This window comes from Punica granatum, chromosome 4, assembly GCF_007655135.1.
Source record: "Punica granatum isolate Tunisia-2019 chromosome 4, ASM765513v2, whole genome shotgun sequence".
Taxonomy (NCBI): domain Eukaryota; kingdom Viridiplantae; phylum Streptophyta; class Magnoliopsida; order Myrtales; family Lythraceae; genus Punica; species Punica granatum.
Window position 1 is genome coordinate 3,931,459 of NC_045130.1, and position 21,694 is coordinate 3,953,152.

At 36.1% G+C, this 21,694-nt stretch overlaps 3 protein-coding genes and 1 pseudogene across 3 annotated transcripts; 3 read left to right on the forward strand and 1 right to left on the reverse strand.

Annotated features, from left to right (window-relative positions):
* Window positions 1-4,374: 4,374 nt before the first annotated feature.
* LOC116205434 (protein EPIDERMAL PATTERNING FACTOR 2) lies at window positions 4,375-5,612 on the reverse strand. Its single transcript, XM_031538046.1, has 3 exons — window positions 5,147-5,612; window positions 4,924-4,970; window positions 4,375-4,823 (listed from the first exon to the last, which is right to left on the reverse strand). The coding sequence occupies exons 1-3, from the start codon at window positions 5,214-5,216 to the stop codon at window positions 4,614-4,616; spliced, it is 327 nt and encodes a 108-aa protein (XP_031393906.1). The 5' UTR covers window positions 5,217-5,612; the 3' UTR covers window positions 4,375-4,613.
* A 3,031-nt stretch (window positions 5,613-8,643) lies between these two features.
* Window positions 8,644-10,047, forward strand: LOC116202937. The gene is made up of 2 exons (XM_031534575.1): window positions 8,644-9,124; window positions 9,627-10,047. The coding sequence occupies exons 1-2, from the start codon at window positions 8,756-8,758 to the stop codon at window positions 9,720-9,722; spliced, it is 465 nt and encodes a 154-aa protein (XP_031390435.1). The 5' UTR covers window positions 8,644-8,755; the 3' UTR covers window positions 9,723-10,047.
* Window positions 10,048-10,792: 745 nt separating this feature from the next.
* On the forward strand, window positions 10,793-12,282 carry LOC116206260. Its single transcript, XM_031539080.1, has 2 exons — window positions 10,793-11,241; window positions 11,886-12,282. Exons 1-2 carry the CDS (start codon window positions 10,870-10,872, stop codon window positions 11,973-11,975), a joined length of 462 nt encoding a protein of 153 aa, XP_031394940.1. The 5' UTR covers window positions 10,793-10,869; the 3' UTR covers window positions 11,976-12,282.
* Window positions 12,283-18,066: 5,784 nt separating this feature from the next.
* LOC116202978 lies at window positions 18,067-21,037 on the forward strand (annotated as a pseudogene).
* Window positions 21,038-21,694: the final 657 nt, after the last annotated feature.

Below are 21,694 nucleotides of genomic sequence, written 5' to 3' on the forward strand. Positions count from 1 at the left end.
GGTCGGATAGAGGTCCATCTCAACAAAGACTCATGTTGTACATTTGATCTCCTCGAGTTGCTTTCACAAGTCCCGATCAGTTCATTATAGGAGATAACATAAAAAGATAGACCAAGCCTGCGGCATATGATTTTCGAGGCCCATGGACTTGTTGCTATTGCCGAGGTCGCTTACACGCCTTCACTAGTACTGGAATCTCATATACGTGCATGCAGACTATAATATACACACAGACTACATTCTACTCACTCAAAATGAAAATTTCTTATTTAACAAGGTCAACCCTTTAAATTAAAAGGCTGTCATCACCTTAAAAATTTAACATATAGTATTAGAGCACATGTTCAAAACTATGCATGCAAATGCCTCTCATTTGATCAATTTCACGCGATAGACTTTCAAAATTATTCTAGCCATACGTGAAAGAGAGTATAAGAGAATAAATAAATATAATGCACTGTATCTAATAAAAGTAACTTTTAAAATTATACAATTGTGATCATTCAAAATCTCTTATTACGTATATAATTTGTTGTTAGTTCTTGAAAGGTAATACATCTATTGGTTATGTTTTTTCTCCTCTTCCCTTTGAAACGTAAAAAGAAAGGAGAAAATTATTCATATTATTAATCGCCACAATTTGGTATTCATGACTAGAAGTTGTAATCAGCCAATTGGAAGCTTTGCCAGTAAAATTTGAATTGAATAATACTATTTTCTTTGTGCCCCACCAAAAAATTTGAATATTGGTGTCTCTCTCACCGAAAATTTTGAACCTCAACTTGTTTGAAATCTGTCAGAGCTGTTCCATTTGGCAACTTGGGAAGGGACGGACATATTAAGTTAATTCCCTACCTATATATTAGCTATTTAATTCAGTTCATCCATAGCTATGATACATATGTATAAATTCTCTTCCCTTTTTCTTTTCCGCATGGCATATATATATATATACACACACACACACACATACAAAGTTAGTTGAATTATTCCATGTGACCTGCCAGAATTTTCAAAGCCCCTTATTGATATGATTTTACTATGCCTTGATGCTGTTTCGTTCTCATTAGGAGGAGGAAAGAAAGACTTTCTTGATACGATATGGGTTTGATGAGGTAATTTGATAGAGGAGAGATCATTTTTGCTGACATAAGGGAGGATATAAATGATTTATTTGACATGGCCTGATACACCACTGCAAAATGCTTTATATATTTTTATGTAAAATAAATGAGTAATACTCATTAAATATTTTTACTTATATATGTAAATGATCAACTAAATCGTATTACCTAAAAGTGAAAAAGATTAAAGATTTTTTTCCTTTTATAATGACAAGAGGTAGCGGGTTTGGCCCGACTTATTAATTTCAACTATAAAAGCAGATGTTGATGTTTCCCAAGTAATTTTTATACATGCTTTAACTAATTACCATTAAATAATATTGTGCAATTACATATTAAATTCGAAGATAAGAGCGAAAACTTCTCACATCGTTTGACTTTAATTAGCCTCTGATCGTATTAATTCAATATTTTATGTTAAACCAGGGAACAATATATAATTGATTAACTTATCCGTGGAGTTTATATAATTTGTGAAAATCCCAATTACAGTGGGAGGTTAAATATTGAATTCGTAGGGGTTCATGAACCAAAACGGCGGGCCCCAGTAAGGAAAACGACGCGATCATGATGATGAATAACTTCCCTAACTGGCCCCACCTATGCAAATTATCAAAATAATGAAATTCAAGTTTAGTGCTTTGTTTTGACATCAAGAACAGGTTCTGAATTTTTCCTTTCTTAATGGCTCCATTGTTTTATATATGGCAACACGAGTTGGACGTTTCCTGATGATCTACCAATAATATACTACAAGTTGCAAAATGAAATTAATTAATTTTTCATTTTTCGTTTACTTTATATCTCGAACTAATTGAGTGGCTATTTACTATTTCTTGTCGGTTTTCTGAAATATTACGCGTCGTAAACTGTATAATCCAAGGAAAAAAAAAACGGCTGGAATAGTCGAAGATAATTTGAGGTGAGGTGCACCAATTGTGTCGTGGATTATTGCTTGTCAAAATAATAAGCAGCTTGACTTTTGTCATTCTTCCATTTTTCTTACTAGTTAATCACTATTACTTGGAAAATAGACTAGCATATCACGTGTATAATATGCTGCGATGTTACCTTGTCGAACCATCATTTACTGCTCACATTTCAAGGCTACGGCCATTATCTGATGTCGAAAATCAAAGGTTCAAACTCGCATAATGTTTTCAGATAAAATTTGATGAAAAATTGAAAAAGGGCAATACAAATTCTTTTCTTCCCCCCCCCAAAAAAAGTCGAGTTATTCCTTTTTTATTTTTTTCTTTATGCTATTTTTCTTATTCTTATATCAATACAAATAATTATATTTTTTTCGATGTGAATTCTGATATCCGGGAACCAATTGGGTTTCGATTAATTCAGTCGAGCTGGATCGGCCCATTAAGGAATTAAGCTCTCTTAATGTGAATGTTTAAGCTAATAATTATGTTTTTATTAATAGGATTAATGACTTTTAACGCGTTATCGATGCTGGGAATATCTGGAACATGTATGACACGTAGACAATATGATACACATCAATATATTTCCTTGTCGCCAGTTTTAAATTTTGAACTAATCCGAAATTGCAATAAAGACTAAATACATTAATTACTGAAAAAAAATTATAGAAGAAGTTATATATATATATATATATATATATATTATCCAGTGAAATTCGATGGAACAATTTCACGTTTAATTTTTCAGTCAACAGCTTCTGGCTTTTCCAAACATCGCTCGGTTTGTTTTCCAAATCATAATTTTACTCAACTCAACTCAACTTCATTTTCCCTCAATTCAATAACATTATTTTTTTATAGCTTTTTCTCAATTTTAATAATAAATTTCCTCACATATTTTTTTCTAATTATTTTTTATAATCAATTTTTAATAATAAATTCTCTATCTACTTTCACATCTATATATACATATCAATTTCTTAATAATAAAATTTTCATCTATTTTCACACACATATATATATATATACACAAATCAATGTATTTATCAATACTTACAATCATTGTACAAAATCAAGTTGAGTTTGATCATTATCAAACTTGAAAACCAAACGCAAGCTAAACCTTTGATGATCTCAAAAGAGCTACTCAACTCAACTCAACTTTATTTTCCCTCAATTCAATAACACAATCATTACTATTTTATCATTTTCTCAAATTTAATAATAAATTCTCACGTACTTTTTTCTAACTATTTTTATAATTAATTTTTTAATAATAAATTCTTCATCTATTTTCACATCTATATATATGCATATCAATTTTTTAATTATAAATTTCTCATATGTTTTCACATTTATGTATACATACATATATATATTCTCACACATCAATATATATGCCAACACTTGCAATTATTATACCAAATCAAGTTAAATTGGATCATTATCCAACTCGAAAACTAAATGCAAGCTAAACCTTTGACGATATCAAAATAGTTGACTACTAGAAGCTGCAACTTGCAAATATTTTTTCTTTTTTCTTTGTTTTGGAAATGCAATATAGTATTTAGAAACTCAACATGTCCGTTTAGTCCATTAAGGAGTTAAAGCCATCTAAATAATGGATTTTCTCTTTTCACAATATTCGGATATTATACTTTATTTAAAGGAGAATAAATGACAAAATGTTTAGACTAACTCAGATCGGTAGAGACTGCAACTTTTATATGAACTCTTTTCTGAAATAACTCTCAATTAAATATTTGTTGAAATGAATTATTATTAAAACTACATTTGATCAAAACAGAACGGTTTTCAGACTTTGCGCCCCTGGAAATATTTCTCTTTTGTGCAAAAGAGAAATTATCAAATTTGTGCAAAAATTGTCAACCGATGTTCCTTCGACTCGCCCTATATTTTTAAAAATGCGACTCCCTTTTTGTATAAGTGCATGATGCCATGTACGAGAGATTCCGGCAATGCCGGTTCGGCTGCAAGGGTGCAGCACCCCCCGTTCGAAAAACATCAGCCACCTTGCTATTGATGTTCCAGGAAATATGGACTTTAAGCCCAAATGTGATTGGGCTTTTCTGAGGCGGGTTCTTTCCTTTTCACATTTTCTTCCCTTTGAAAGGATCGTTGCCATCTAATATCAGCATAATATATCTAGGAAGACCGGAAAATGACACATCGTCCCGATATAAGCACAGTGCAATTCGAGTCCATGCCCACGAAAGCTATTGTGCGCTTTATCGGAGTTACGAGACATGGGATCATAAGAATATAACAGGACAGATCACAAAAACTCAGAAGACTTCCAAAGACAAGAAGACAAAGTTAACTAAGGCAGGTCAAAGCAAATACAGATCAAAACCTCAACCCCGCTATATACAAACGTACCGTTCTCAGATTCTGCCAACACTCAGATTCTTGCAACCACGCAAAATAAATAAACTTCTAAGTAGACTAATTTAGACTACGAAAAAAAGAAAAGCCTCGAAAATTCCTGCGACTAATGACTCTCTAGGTATGGATAAATATTGATCGATATTGATTAAAATTTGCTGGAAGGGACATGGTAGTATTTGCCCTTACACATGCACCGGTACACGATGGGGCATGACTCCGTGGCGCACTTGTAGCTGATCATCACTCGCTTGCATGGCACACATGGCCCGCACGCATGGGTACAGTCCGGCAGGCTCGACCCTGTCGGGTATAGCTGCTCCTTCTCAGTCTCTTTGTTCATGCTTGCAGCTCTTTCCTGCTAAGTTGTATGTGCTTTAAGGTACGTAACACGCCGTGACGGACTACGTGTTATATATGGTTACTGCATTCTTTAATAATTACTAAAACAAACATACCTTGGCGGGTACGTGGCCTCGCGTATTGCTCCTCACTTCACTCGTTACTGAAATATGCATATGGATGTGTTAGAAGTTACAGCTTAATTATTATTTACTTAATCATACGACGATATTCGTCTCACGTGCATGCCTTGTATACATCTCGATATGACGTATGATATAGGGCAAACATTACATGTCAAGTAGGATAATTGACGCTTACATCACTCGGGACACTTACCTCCAAGAAGAGCCAAGAACAGCAATAAAATGATGAAGGATTTGTGGGCTCCAACGGGCAAATTCTTCATCCTTCTTTTCCTCTATTTCTTGAGAAACTTCAAGAGGTCGGTGTGTTCGTGTTTGATTGAGGGAAATATTCAATCAGTGGGCGAGGTGGTCCTCACGACATACATACAATATATATATACATGTAGGGAGAGGTAGTGAGGAATCAAATTGAATTTGAATATGGAGAAGGAATAACAAGGAGGGGGTACAAACTGATGAAATTCACATGATCCACGACTTCCCCTTTTTGAAGGGTTTCAAATGTATTTATTGATCTCGTAGGTCACCTGAAATTGCCCACCAAAATTAATTCACCAATATATAGAGCTCAAGTATATATAACCTTATACATTTTGAATTTTAGTACGTATGCACGTATCTCTTATATAATCAAAGATGATTGGGTGAGAACCCGGATCGACATTTATAAGGTAGAACAAGCATATCCCATCGAAGGGAACGGTAGTGTGCACTTTTTTTGATAATAAAGAAAGAGTATAATGTTGCGAGAGAGTCCGTTTTGTAAGACAAACAGAAAATTGTACCATATCGTGTTAGTATAACCTGTTGTTAAATGTAAATTATAAAGAGCGATAAGTTACGAAGTTTGAAATATATCATGAAAAAAGAGAAGAAAATGGAAGTGAGGGGAAAAAAAATTAATGGAGAGAAAGTACGTAGGCAAGAGGGAGATTCACGTGGACACACTTAATAATTCCTAGTAGAGTGACAGATATGGAAAACGTATTTTATAAGTATGTACGTATATATATATATATATATGTACATAATGATAGTCATATACATGCATGTGAAGAGGTATATCTGCGACCTGCCCAGTGCCGTAACCGTGAAGTTCTGTCTTTGCTTTAATTGAAGTCCCCCCAATATTCAATTCTTTCTCCTATGATTTGATCGATCTCATTGATGGATTTGGATGTCTCTTTTAATTTCTATATCACCAATGGTCGAACCAACCATCGACTCGCACGTGTCTACGTACTAGTATCGGGACAAGTTTTGATTACAAGGGAGGTTCATTAGTCTGGTGCAATGAAATAGAAATCATGAATAACTAATAAATGAGCATGAATAGTTTTACCAAATATCAAACCAAAAACCTCATTGTTATCAAGCAATGGAGTGTGCCATGTTTTGATAATGTTGGGTGTTGAGGAGTAAAATGGGATAAATCCCACATCGGAAAAGAAAAGGAAAATTCATGGGTTAATATATGGCTTAGGTACCACCACTTATCAGCTTGAGCTTTTAAGTGGATATGGGCCCGAGCCCATATAAGCCCAATGAAAATTTAATATGGTATCAGAGCGGGTTATACTTCCGCATGCCTACGCGCGTATGCGCATGGACTCACACCACGCCAGGCCCAGTATGTCCGAGTGCAGCCAAGAGTGCGCCTCGTGTTAGTGTCCCCCCCTCGCCCGAGCACGGAAGATGAGCCGGTCGCCCGAGCACGGAAGATGAGCCCGGCTCGAGGTCAATTGTTGAGGGCTGAGGGAGGGTGTTGAGGAGTAAAATGGGATAAATCCCACATCGGAAAAGAAAAGGAAAAATTGTTGAGGGCTGAGGGAGGGTGTTGAGGAGTAAAATGGGATAAATCCCACATCGGAAAAGAAAAGGAAAATCTATGAGTTAATATATGGCTTAGGTACCACCACTTATCAGCTTGAACTTTTAAGTGGATATGGGCCCGAGCCCGTATAATCCCAATGGAAATTTAATATTGGGCAAATTGGCATCCCTAAAAAGTTAATATTAAAGATATTTAGTCACCTTCTAAAAAAAATAAAAATAAAATAAAATATTAGTCACCTCCCTCAAATTCAAAATCTATATGCAATGATTTTTTTTCCCGATCGATAAAATTACGTTATTTCAATGACGTCAAATCCAAACAAAGTTCCATCCCAATTTCCGTAGTCGGCATGGTCATCAAAAGTAATTCATGTGTGATTTATTTCCATCTAATGGACAAAGAACTCCAATATATTTTTATTGCTCAAATTATTTCTGGGCCATCCTATAGGAGTGTAGCTGGGCCAACCTCATTGGCCCAGTTAACCCTTAATGGGCCATTTCAAGGACATCGACTTGGGCCAGAGGACCATTTTTTTTTATGGGTTTTACTACTTCGGCCCCCAGACCAAACATACGAGGAACCAACTCACAAGACAGATCCCACATTTTCAATTGCGTTTTCAAACTGTTTGCGGTCACTTCTTAATTTGTTTAACAAATCGATTAAGAAAATATTTAATTTATCTATGGCTCAAAGTACGATACCTTAAGTCCTATCGCCATTGGATCTTAGGGGTAGAAATAGGAAGGCCCCATGCAATATTCACGAAACTTCAAGGCTGTACCTGAACGTTACGATAGAAGGTTCCAACTGCTCGATACTTATCGGAAGAGGGGAATAAATAAGAAAAGATGGAATCTTGATGGAGGAACTCTTTTTCAACTAGAAGAGGACAAAGAGGCAACTGAAGGGAGGATTGATGTGAATTTAATATATATGCTGAAGTCATTGGGAACAGATCATACAAGATCTCAGTCCACGAAGGAAACCTAAATAAAATAACTAAAGAAAAAGATAGGATAATTAGTTAATTATAATACGACTGTATATTGCATAGGACAGGTAGGAGAGGTCGAGAAGGTAATGCGTGCCTGTCTTCTGACATCCCTTCTCGATCTCAAGGCGAGAGCAGGTAAATGAATCTGTCGTGTTCTTTCTAAATTACGATTTAATTATCAGACGAATCGTAGAATCAGTCGTCACAATACGTATGTAATCATATTATTAGTCGATCCACAATATATGTTAAGCTATAAGTAATCCTTTTTTTTTCCCTGTGAATTTCACTGTGGATCCTGGAATAGTTAGTTTCACATTTGGTTTTGTGCCAAAATTATTTTATACTTTTTCGGTTATAATATACTTTGATGAGGGGAAGGGCAATTTACAATATTCGATCGACAAGTATAATTGTGTAAAATTAATTTTGAAGACACTCCAGATTAAATGTATCAATTGGACCGGAGAGGAGTCCGATCCCGATCAACTGTCCATGTCCAAATTTTTAAAAATTAATTCCGTGTTTTGAGTTTAAAACTTGGTGGAGGCAAATGCAGCAACATATAAGTAGAATGATTAGAATTGTCATTGACAACTCATCTCAACCAGTTTACTATATGAAAGATTAATTTCGTGTTTGCGAGGATAGGATGCCCTTATTAAGCAGTCCAAAAAAAGAAAAAAAGTATTCAGAACATAAACAGTCTTAAAATTCAGGTAAATTTTTAGACATTTGAATTCGGTAAAGATTGCGCATGTCCACCTCAACGATATCGAAAAAGTGAAAGAGATATGTTACTACCACCATGACTCTCATATTTAATGCATAGGGGGTATAGAGACCAGACCACACCAAACATCTCATTTATGAACGGTCAAAGAAGGTCAAAGACCAAGGAGACTGAGGAGGGTTAGTGGAAGAGAGGAGGAGGAGGAGAAGTTATTCTTCAAGCTAGTAATATGGAGTCTTCATCGTCCCCATCAAGTAAGGATAATGAGAAGACCAAAACGACGGTGACTGAGGCTGATGATGAGCCCAACTACCACTCTCTCGGTTCTCCCAGCCGGAACTTACTCCAAGAAGCCGTGATGGCCATCCTACGGTGCTTAGGGTTCGAAAGAGAGAACGCGACGGCCCAAGTGGTTGAGAGCGGTTCTACTCGCTCTGTTGCCGAGAAGGAAAGTGAGGGCAAAGAGAGAGACTCGTCATCTTCTCCACAGCCGAAAGAAGAAGGCGGCAAAGGAGATGGAGGAGCTGCCTCAGCCATCTTGTCGGTTCTTCCACGCTCCTTGCCGGCGCATGACCCACCATCGACGGCCACATCACAAGTACAACCCTAGATCCCCTCTATCTCCCCGATCATATATCTAAGCTACCTCTACTAGTTAGATGATGAAGCGTTATCGTCTTCTGAGAGTATCGTATAGTACGAGAACTCTGATCTTTACACTGAGAATATTATGAGACCATTTGATGAAGCGGGCCCATCGCACACAAATATAGACATCCTGATCTTACATAATAATTCAATAAATCTTCGCTCTTTATGGATAGTAAATATAGCTTTTGGGGATAATCAAAAAGAAAATTCAAAATTTATGTGAGTTCATGGTTGGTTAATTACTTTTACTTGGAATATAGTGCGTTCATGCACCCAAGGCAATCCAAATTATGGTTGAACCGCAATTTTTTATGGTCAAAATTACGGGCCAAATCGTTACCATTATTGTTAGGTAATTTAGTCATATATATATATGCTCCTTTGTTTCCTAGATTATAAACTTAATTACGGAACACTTGTATTAACAACATGCTGTGATGTCTATACAGGACAACGTTCCTCCGGCAACGACAACGTCGTCACTTGCATTTCAGAGACCGACAGGCCCTCCTCTAAACACAGGAAGCGGTGGACAGCACAACTAATTCGATCTGCTTATGTCTGCACATGTTCTCAATTTTTTTTTCGTCATTATTATCGTGATATTTCCCTTTTCTTGACATGATTCGAGGTTAAATTGGTTCTTCTCTTCGTTTCGGAGTTGTGGCTATGCTTTGTTGTTCCTAGTCTTTTTCCTTCCTTTTCTTGTGGCAGCTTGCATATTGTATGTGTTTGTGACCCCGTCTCTTTGTTTCTGATGTGTAGTTAATGGAGAGAGAGTTGTACTTCCGGTGTAAAAATAACGGACTAGCTATGATCACTCGCCTTGAGGAATAATTCATCAACAGTAGTTTTGATGATTTCGAGCAATTGAAAGTTGTTGATACGAACCGAAGAAAGAACTGTACTGAAACGAAGAAAGAACTGCACTGAAACGAAGAAAGGACCATAAATTTACCCTAAAACTTATGATTGATGAGATCAACACATGATCAATGTGATGTGGAGTTCGATACTTATGCTTTTGAATTTAAATTAAAACTTGATAGAGGTAAATATATCAAAACAAATCATAAAGTACATTGACTATATCGTCATTGACAACTCAGTTGATCAAACTAGTTTAATGAAAGATTGATTCCGTTTTTGAGCATAGAATGCCCTCATTAACCAAACCAAAAAAATTACACATATTTAGAACATGAATAGGGTCGTAAAATTCCGGTAAATTTTTGAATATCTGAATTCATTAAAGATTGTGCATGTGTATTGTTATAGATTCATTTCGATCACTATTTCTCTATCCGATGATGTCCACCTCATCGATATCAAAAAAGCAAAAAAGATATGTTACTACCATGAGACTCACACATTTCTTCAGCATGCATTATGGTATCCATATACCCAAAGAGACCCGACTAATCCCAATTTGAATTGGGTCGGTCTACTAGGAGTCGGCGTGAATTTTTTCCATTTATAAGACTCGAACTCAAAATCTTGTATAAGAGAAATAAGTGTTGAAACTTGAACTAACTGACGTGTAGACACTCACACATTTAATGCCATGGAGCAAATAGACCAGACCACACCAAACGTTTCATTTAAGAGCATCTAAAAGATGGTCAAAGACCAAGAAGACTGAGGATTGTTTCCAGGACAGAGGAGAAGGGAGAAAAAGAAATTATTCAAGAAATGGGGTCTTCATCGTCTCCATCAAGTAAGGATGAAGAGGCTGATGATCCCAACTACTGCTCTCGCAGCTCTCCCCGGAACCTCTTCCAAGAAGCCGTGATAGCCATCCTCCGGTGCTTAGGGTTCGAAAGAGAGAACATGACATCCCAACAGGTCGGGAGCGGTTTGAGTGGTTCTGCGGAGAAGGAGAGTGAGGGCAAAGAGAGAGAATCATCTTCTCCTCTGCAGCCGAAGGAAGAGGGAGATCAAGGTAAAGGAGATGATGGAGGAGGAGCTGCCTCAGTCTCCTTGGTGGAGTATGACCCACAATCCGAGGAGGTTGGCGATCCACCTGCTGCTGGTGCCGAGGATGATCCACCCTTTGTAGCACAAGTATATATATAAACCCTATCTCTCTCTATCTCTCTGATCATTTGTCTAAGCTAGCTCTCTATTAACTAAACGATGATTATTTGTCTTCCGAGAGAATCATATCATACGATAAGTTTGATCTTTACGCCGAGCATATTATGAGACCATCAAAATGAAATGGGTCTGTCGTGCACTAATATAGACATCCTGATAGTACATAATTCAATAACTCAATTGCTCTTCCTGGTTACATATACCGAATATAGCTGGTAGTCGTAGCCTGGTAGGTGATATAATCAATGCAAAGTTCAAAATTTATGGCAGTTCATGGTGGGGTAAACTTTTACTCGACTCTAGAAAAAGAGTGTTGGACAGTGACGTACTCGTTTGCCCAATAATAAAGAAATTTCATAGTCGATTAGCACAATAAGATTACTCACGCCTTTTCATTAGTTATTTAGAATTTTATATTTCATTATACTTAGCTCATGTATTAATATGCGGAGAGAGTCCCGGTCCAAATTATATGGGAGTATTACTATTATTTTTTTTATACACATTATTGGTAATTTTAGTTATATTCTTCTTTTTTCATTTTTGTTTCAATGATTATAAGCTTATTTACACTAAACTTGTGGGTACAATATGCTACAATGTATGTACAGGACGATGATCCTTCGGCAACAACGGTACTTGCATTTCGGAAACCTACAGGACCTCCCATAGATACAGGAAGGGGTGGGCAAACCAACTAATTCAATCTATTCACATATGCATATTCCCTGATTTCCTGTGATTAATTCTTATCATCATATTTCCCTTTTTTTGACATGCTCTGGGTTAAATTGGTTTTTCTCTTCGGTTTTGGAGTTTGTTGCTCGTTGTGTCGTTACTGATTGCTGTTACTATTCGTTTTTAAACTTTCGGTTGCATCTTTGCATGTTGTATGTATTTGTGTTCCCATGGATTAACTCTGTGTCTGTTGTGCGTACATTGAATGTAGAGATAGATGTACACTTTCTTACCTTCTGATATGAAAACAATGGACTATGAGCATGGTCACTTGCATCGAGAAATAATTCATCGACAGTAGTTTTGATGATCCTCGAGCAAATGCAAGTTGCTGATCGGAAATGAGGAAAGAACGGCACTTAGATATAAAGCGAACGCTCCGTGGTCGTGGTAATGGTATATCGCCTTCCTCGAGCTGTTTGAAAGATGGGCCCATGGTGAGAGCCCATTAAAGCCCATCAGGTCCACTTAAAATTGGGCTGAGGAAGTCCACATAAATTCTTATCTGCAGCGATTCCCACCTTAAGATCGTAACAGGCTTGCAGGCCCAAAATCACCCCCATTAAGCTCGCCAGGCCTACTAATTAAAACCATTTACCCCTCAAAGCTGGAGATTTCAAGGTTGCGTTTGAATTGTTAGTGTGATTTTAGAATCATGATTTTGATTTTGATTGTGGAAAAAGACAAATGAGATAGTATTATAAATTTGACTTGGGAAACGTGTATTTTTTGTTGTGAAGTGTGTTGAGTTAAAATCAAAATCATGATTCTAAAATTAGTTTAACAATTTAAACGGGGCACAACATTTTGGGCTGATCAGAGAAAGCGTTGCCTACTTTAATTCCTTGTTCAGTTCTAACAAATTCAATCATCATATGGCAATGAGTTGAAGAAAAGGGATCAACGATGAAACATTGTCTTCTCGTTGAGGATTCGTCGATGAAGATGGGAGGATGCCAATTGAAGCGGTTTTCATATGTAATACATTTATGTTTTTTATCAACAAGCTAAGTGCGCGCACACACATATATATAGGTACATATGTTTTTGATTTGTTAATGCGTAGCCCATTGATATTGATCGATCCGCAAGAAATAGATTCTGAAACTTATTTTATTTTATTTTTTGCTTCGGTTGTAAGAATGAAATAATCCTCGATCATATAGAAGACAATCGAGTACATGTGGTGCGATGACAAATAATTGTCCTCATGTCTGTTATACTGATTCGGAAAGATGTACCACATTTAAGTCTTGAAGTTGACCTTTTTTTTTTCTTTGTTTTTTTTTGTGGGTACTATTTTATATATAAGATCAATGACGCGATGAAACTATAGCTTATGTACTTCATCATTAGTTTCCAATGCAATCATACTAATATGTAGGGGAAGAAGAGTCTACAATAGGAAAATCATATATACACATCAAAATGTTCATTTTGATAAAATTACATAGATTTCAATATTAAGGTGGACATATCTATAATATCAATATGCATGATCTTGCTGTAATCTCAAGGGATTTGACTTGGTGGTAAGAATGAATGCGAGCATCCATTTAGTTCTAGATTTAAAACCCCTTGAAGTCATTAACGCTTAGTTTTTCACCATCCCCAATCATTAAAAAAAAAGGAAAAAGAAAAAGAAAAAGAAAAAGAAAAAGAAAACGTGCATATTCTGACGATCTTACTGCTGATTTCACTTGGATAACAAAAGCACCAATTTAAATTCTCTCTTTTTTTTACTTAGCGAAAAAAAAATGCTTTGCTTTTTTATTTGGCATAAATATGTAGATATTATATTATGCTGAGAATGAGCAAGAGCAAGTACAGAATGTACTTCAATAACTATTTCTGGATGGTAACAGTGTACTTCGATAACTGTTTGTACTCCTCATGATTTCTCTCTACACCGTAGGTATATATCACCCCGCATCTCTCGTCTTCATTCATATATTTTCGAATTCCTAAACTACATATATGTGTGTGTATATATATATATATATATATAAATACTTGTGTGGAGAAGAATCTCGATCAGTTTCACCTTGTCGAGCTAATTATCTCAAAAGTAGATTTACACGATGCGTGTGTAACAGGTAAAAGGACGGTTCCCGTGAAAATTCTTCAAGTTTTCATTACGTTCATGAATATGAACCATTTTCTTGTCACAATTTTTGTCGAGAACACGTTGATTAGATCTCTGTTAAAGAACACAATTTTTTTTTGCCTTGATTAATGTTTCTTTCTGTAATATATAGTTTTATTGTTTGCAATTCAAACAATCGCATAACTGTTATGAGTGCTCTGCTGTTTCCAACTCATCAAGTTCATGACGCCTTTTCCGTTGATTATTTCCTTGAATGTGATTCATGAAACATTAATTAATGCTGTACTCGCTCTTATATTGGATAATTATCAGCATGTGATTAGCCCCTTCACACACTACTGATTACAGCTAGAATAATGTTAGTGTTTGATCCCATTACGTAATTTTATCTGAAGTTGCGGAAGTCGGACTACTATCAGTGTGCAAGCTGATCCGTTACATCATATAATCCCAAAGTAGAAGCAACAAAAACATTTGTATAAGAAAATTATTTCAGAATAAGTTTATTAGCAAGGTCTTAACCTTTGCAATTTATAATAATGAATAATTTGGAGTTACGTGCAAGGGATTAGCAAGCTAGCCTGCGTGAGAATTTAATTATAGGACACAGTTTGGAAAATGGGTCCAATGCAGCTATACTCGCATATTGCTCTATAATAACTAAGTCCTTACATGTACTTCTCTTATAATGAAACGATGAAATATATATATATATATATATATATATATATATGATAAGGGTCAAATAAAAACTAACCGCATAACAGCTTTTTTTTCTTTGGGCAACAGCTCCTACTGCGTACATAATATACTAACCAGGATTACAAATCTTTCGGTAGTTTATCTCCTATATATAGAGAGATTGACAATAGATATATATGTATATATCAATACAGATGAACACATTGGAAACATGCGTATATCTATCTATATGTATATCTACGCATAAGATGCTTCCGCGAAAGGTGCGATTCTCACATTAATAATAAATATATTATTTAAAAAATAATAATAATAGTTACCTTATTTAATTTCAAACTTTGAACATTTATGTATCTTCAACGATTTCATCCGCGTTGTGGATTTTCTCTTCCACAATTTGTACATATCTCTTCCTCTATTTATTTATTTATTTTCGATGTCTATCCTAGTATCCTGAAACTTTTATATGAGTGGCAACTTTCAAGTTGGGTCGGTCTATTAATGAGTAAAACTCTCACAACTTATATTTTCTCCCTTCACAAGACTCGAACCCGAGACTTTATTAAAGGGAAACAAGTGCTGAATCGCTCGAATCAACTTACGTTCATTTTCGTATCTTTATAACTATCTAGAAGTTAGGGAAAAGTTCCGTATCCATATACATAAACGTATGAACACACGATTCGAATTTTACGAAACAATAAAATTTACTTTCTTATTTAATCAAACATTTCATTCTTTTTTTATATCTATTAAAAGTACAAAGTGAATTTATTATTAGTTTTATGCATAGGACTAGTTAATGTTTAGCTTGCGTTTGGTTTTTGAGCTGGATTGTGATCCAACGTAACTTGATTTGTGCAATGATTGTAAGTGTTTACAAATATATTAATGCGTGAAAATATATATGTATGTATATATATATATAAGTATATGGTGAATTTATTATTAAAAAATTGATTATAAAAATGGTTAAAAAATATGAACGAGAAATTATTATTAAATGATAGGAAAATATAAAATAATAATGATTATATTGTTGAATTTCGAGAAGAATAGAGTTGAGTTGGATTATTATCCCAAAAACAAATGGAACAGACCATTTATGTACTCTACCATCGTGCTAAATTATGTTCGTATGGATAATCAACTTGATCTACATTCCAACATGTCAGACAATTTCGGTAGTGATCAGCCAATCATTTACGATATCATTTTGATTACTAAGTGCAATTATTATTGATATTATTCCTGGCATTTATATCACCGACTCATTATAAACTATTGTACTTTAAATAAAAAAATGTATAAAGTAAAGCAACTCGAAGATAAATGAACTCACGTGTGAATTTTCGTTAGATAAAGTTTTTTTTTTTTGTAGTGCACACGATCTTCCTTATTGCCCAGAAAATTAATTAAAAATGTTTCAATTTGCAAGAGTTGATATTCTAGAGTTTAATGGGTACTAATTAATTTAGGTTTGAGTTAGGTCAGTTTCTTAAAGAGTAAAATTTTTCCAATCGTTAATTTTCTCCATTCACAATGCCGTTGAATTTTCACATTTTGAATAATATTTTTTTTAATATGCAATGGTATGGAAATAGAAGAGCAAATGAAGAGGTACAAAAGATTCCACTAATGAGAATGAAATATAATATTTTTAGTTATTAGCTTAGACAGTCACAAGTTAAAAAAAAATATGATTGATTATCCAATTTTTTTTTTATGATCTATCAATTTTTATTTTTATTTTTTCGATATGTAAAATCACAAAATTTTGTTCTATTACCACATCTACCATATCGTTAGTTTCTCCATCAAATATACTAACGTGCAAGATAACAGTGCGTGCGCAATATTCGTACCCAAAAAAAACATACAAGATGTCTGAATGATCATCAAATATATGTGCAAAATGTAAGTGCGGTACAATATGGACTTACGAGCTTGACACGTATATACATGCACCATGTTGTAATAAATTTGTGAGCTTGACATGCATGAAAGAAGTGAAAAAATAGAAAGGTGGTTTTCCATTATAAAGGAGGCATAAGGTTAGTATAATAATAGAAAAAGTAATACGAAATGCACAAGAGTTCCATTGGCGAGTATCAAACTCGGGAATTCTTAGTTTTGATTTGCGATTTGTGCCACTATAATAATCGGTCTTCCTCAAATATTGCTCCTATCTAGCATACCAGTAATAGCATAGGGGTAATTAAGGCCTCAATTGTCTACTGACTTGAGGATGCTAAGGCATCCAATTATATAAAAGTAGGGATTAACTATCACTTAGAAAACCTAACAATAATTTTTCAGTGGGGCAAAGGACATATGCATGCTTTTCAAAATTTTTGGAGCCAATTGAGTCCAGAGCTAGAGTAGATAGACAGACAGAGACATCCAAAGCTAGTGTAACACCTTTTTTTTTTTTAATAACATATAACAAATATATGTTGTTTCTTTGTTAAACTTTTTTATTATATGCATGGGTGGAGCGCATGGAGGGATACATTAACATTTTCAAAGAGGGAAACAAATAATAATCAAGGTCTAGGCCACCGTCTTATGATAACTGTCTCAGATCCTTCTCCTATAAATACCTCTTTCAGTTAAGAGCTTTGAGATCACATCGGAGAAGAAAAGCATAGAAAAAAGCTAGCTAAAGTAGAAAAAATTAACTGTTCTGTTCATGAGGAGATCAATGGGCTCTAATAGAGGCTTGTCTTGCATGGGTGGTCTCTCTACTCGGCCGACGCCGAGCCCACTAAGCATTACATTGATTTCGTTGTAAGTATATATATACTTATACTCTTATACATACATATATATATATATATATATATATATATATATTTTATTCTGCATTTGCTATATGTACGTACCCTAGGAGCAGTTCGCGGCCGAACTACGTGAGTTTTGCTTCTTGTCATATATCTGCAGAAGGCATGATGCATGGGTTCATGTATACCCCATAAAGAGAGAAATCTTCTCATGGCATGCATAAATCAGTTTCACGTTGTGATAGGAGTTGGGGAGAATAGACTGATAATATATATTGTTTTCAGGTCCTTGACTTCATCTAACAATTTACTCGGTTGTTGGCCAGCACCGGGAGGAACACACGATGTCCTCTCGTTGATCGTTTTCTATTCATGTTCTAAAGGGTGATAGATCCCGTAACATAGATAAAAATTTAACCAGAAGATATATATACAAACTGTTTGTAGATATATGTACTATGAATGTGTTATGAGGTAAGAAGCTATTTGTCGCAAGATATCCATTTCATATATAATTAATACAGGGGACGTGTGATCCCTCACTTGAGAATCGCATAGGGATAAATTAATAAACACAGCAGGAGTGATGCCAATGTTCTTTTGATGGTTTTACAGCTCGAGGAGACCGGATTTACAAGACTATGTAACAAAAGTAAGAGCATGCTAACAGTTAATGGCAGCTTCCCGGAGCCGGAGATCCATGTTAAAACAGGGGACACAGCATACGTGACTATTCACAATAACGAAAAATACGGTGTTACCATTCACTGGTAATTTAGTTTTCTCTCAGTTTTCGTCATGTATTATAATTTTTTCATTTTCTGAAGCAAAAAGAATGCCATAGAGGCAATTATTTATCATCCCAGAGATGGAAAAAATGTGTTTTCGCATTCATGGTTTTGTTGATGCGTGCAAAAATTAAGGTGAAAATATTCACCCAAAAAAAATTAAGGTGAAAAAATAAGTCCTCATCACTAGGCAGACTTATTATTGTAAAAATTAGTTGGGAGTGCATTGGATTTTCGAATACTAGGGTGGACACAAAAAAAATAAAATAAAAGAAAGTATAAAAGGTTAGAAAATCGTTGACATAAAAAAGGAGACGATATTTGAGAAGTAAATTATCAAAAGAGGGTGTTGCGCAGTGGCGCACACCCTCGCTTGACAATCAAGAGGTTACATATTCGATACTTAGTGGGACTACTCGTGCCTCTTTATTAGCTATATTAGGATAAAACTAATGTTTCAGTTACAATTAACAAGAACTTCATTGGTTACTTGTAGGCATGGCGTAAAGCAGCCAAGAAATCCGTGGTACGATGGATCCGAGAACGTCACACGGTGCCCAATTCCTGCCAACACTAGTTTTACATATGAGGTCATTTTCTCCCATGAAGAAGGAACTCTGTGGTGGCATGCACATAGTGACTAGACCCGCGCGACTGTGCACAGAGTGATTGTAATCTCACCTGCCAGCGGAACCTATCCTTTCACTAAGCAGCCTGATGCTGAGCAAACATCGTCCGCTTAGCATGACTTCCTATATATTCAACATTTTTTTTTTTGTATTGTAAACATGTATATGGTTTGAACAGATATCTGATATGCTTATGAATTGGCAATTATATTGGAAGCGCAGGATCTTGGTTTAATGTAGATGTGATGGAGATGATAGACGAAGCGCTTGCCGACGGTTCTCTCCCAGCACTTTCAGATGCCTATACCATTAATGGGCAACCTGGGGATCTGCACCAATGTTCAAGAGGTACGTAACATTTGATTTCTCCCACTAATAATTTTTTTTAATTAATTAGTCTTACTCATATATCTTTTATGGAATACCGTCTGAGCTTTGCTGGATAAGTTGCAGATTCCACCTATCGCATGTCAGTTGAGTCCGAGAAGACCTATCTCCTCCGAATAATCAATGCCACGATGAATGAGGAGATGTTCTTTGGGATCGCCAACCACAACATCACTGTCGTTGGAGTGGACGCCGCATACGTCGATCCCATAAATGTCGAGTACATCATGATAACTCCAGGCTAGACGATGGATGTCCTGCTCACAGCAGACCAGACTCCGAGCCATTATTACATGGCTGCGACTCCTTTTGCCGATACTATGACCCCGATCGACAAATCCACCACAACTGCTATCGTGCAGTACAGCACGGGAGTCTACACCCCCCCTACTATGCCAGCTTTCCCATCACTTCCTGCTTATAATGACGGAGACGCAGCGGAGAACTTCATGGGACTGCTCAAGAGCCTTGTAGACGATGAGCATGCAATCGATATCCCGCAGCACGTCGACACGAGTCTGTACATAACAGTTTCGGTCAATCAGATCAATTGTAGCGTATCCGATACGTGTGGCGGGCTGGATGGGAACAGGCTTGCGGCCAGCCTGAACAACATCAGCTTTGATTTCCCAAAAGTGGACATTTTAGAAGCATACTACCAGTACGCATACTTCCATTCCACTCTTAGCTTATGTTGTTATATGATGACACAATTTAGTCCCAATTCGATCATCATGCCTCTTTCATATCGAGGGAGGACACCACGGGGACTAGGCCAGCCTATGGACTCATTGTAGTTTAAAATTTTTTCATCTCATTATTAATTAGCTTTATCATCTTGCTGCAGGAAGCTGCCTGATATATTCGAGAAAGATTTTCCCAACGAGCCACCACGTAACTTCAACTTCACGGGAGATGTCGGGGAAAACGTGACATACCCGACCGTAGGTACCAAGGTTAGGGTGATTGACTTTAACGAAACGGTTGATATTGTATATCAAGGGACGAATGTGGGGGCTGCAGAGAATCATCCTATGCACGTCCATGGTTATAGCTTCTATGTTGTGGGCTTCGGGCAGGGTAATTTCGACAACAAAGCTGACCCAAAAAATTACAATCTAACACATGCGCAACTAGTGAACACCTTTGGCGTACCTAAGAGTGTATGGCAGGCGATTAGATTCGTCGCAGATAATCCAGGTACGTATTGTTAAATAAGTAGATCCATCAATCAGATGATTAAGCACGCACCTAATTCCATATGAATGTTTTTCGTGGATTTGCAATTTAATTATGAGTCATTTGTTTATCTTATATACAGGAGTATGGTTTATCCACTGCCACCTTGAGAGGCACTCGAGCTGGGGAATGGACACTGTGCTTATAGTGAAGAACGGTACGACGGGTGCAACCAGTATGCGCCCACGACCTGATTATACGCCTCCTTGTTCAGCCTCCTAGTTTCTTTTGGCAGTGCTTGGTCCTGTTCAATGGGATCGCTTTTAAGTTAATGTTAAAATTAGTTCGAGTTGAAGTCTTTATTCTTTGATGAATATATTGCTTAATGTAATAAGTGAATTCATTGTTTCATGGGCAATTGAAAATTTATATCGGGAGAGTTTTACCTTTTGGTGGGCCGACTCGACTCAAACTGAATTAGTCGGGACCTGTTGGGCTTGTGGATACTATGGAAAGGTCTTTCGGATAACACACCCCAAAAAAAAAAAGTATATGAAAGTATTAAGTTAATTGACACAACTCGAGTCTCATTTTTGGTCACACATGATTTTCATATTGGACCCCAGGCTTATATTATATATAGAGAGAGAGTCGGCTGTGTGCCGACGACTCTTTGCCTTCTTTTGTTTTAAGAAAAATTCATCGTCACCAGAGCAGGCCGTGTGGGCTCGGGCTTGGTCACATGACAGCCCATCAAATTGGAACTGGTCCCATTCATTTCTGATGGCTCTCTCTAGTTGGAAAGAGGGAAAATGGGACAGGCCCATTTTGCTGTATCCACTCGAAATGGAACTTCCATTTCCCCGTTGGAGATGCCCTCACTGAATTGGCTTGGAATTAATGAGCTTAATGTGCGGCCAATGAGCCTAAGGTCCATGCTTGGGGAAGGCTCTTGAATGAAATAATGCCCTGTAAAGGAGAACATTATGTATTTTCAAAAAATGAAAATATTCGCGTTTTATAAAATTTTATGAACAATGAAATATTTTTCATTAATGGGTATTCTTATATATGTATAAGTGGAGAAAATGATTACTTGTAATTCAA

What these genes read in the sequence shown, in the direction of transcription:
- LOC116206260 (XM_031539080.1), top strand. Translation starts at nt 10,870, where the DNA reads ATGGGGTCTTCATCGTCTCCATCAAGTAAGGATGAAGAGGCTGATGAT. An exon ending in ATCCACCCTTTGTAGCACAA is followed by an intron (nt 11,242 to 11,885) that starts GTATATATATAA and finishes ATGTATGTACAG; the next exon opens with GACGATGATCCTTCGGCAAC.
- LOC116202937 (XM_031534575.1), top strand. Translation starts at nt 8,756, where the DNA reads ATGGAGTCTTCATCGTCCCCATCAAGTAAGGATAATGAGAAGACCAAA. An exon ending in CATCGACGGCCACATCACAA is followed by an intron (nt 9,125 to 9,626) that starts GTACAACCCTAG and finishes ATGTCTATACAG; the next exon opens with GACAACGTTCCTCCGGCAAC.
- LOC116205434 (XM_031538046.1), bottom strand. Translation starts at nt 5,216, where the DNA reads ATGAAGAATTTGCCCGTTGGAGCCCACAAATCCTTCATCATTTTATTG. An exon ending in GTTCTTGGCTCTTCTTGGAG is followed by an intron (nt 4,971 to 5,146) that starts GTAAGTGTCCCG and finishes TGCATATTTCAG; the next exon opens with TAACGAGTGAAGTGAGGAGC. An exon ending in GAGGCCACGTACCCGCCAAG is followed by an intron (nt 4,824 to 4,923) that starts GTATGTTTGTTT and finishes ACAACTTAGCAG; the next exon opens with GAAAGAGCTGCAAGCATGAA.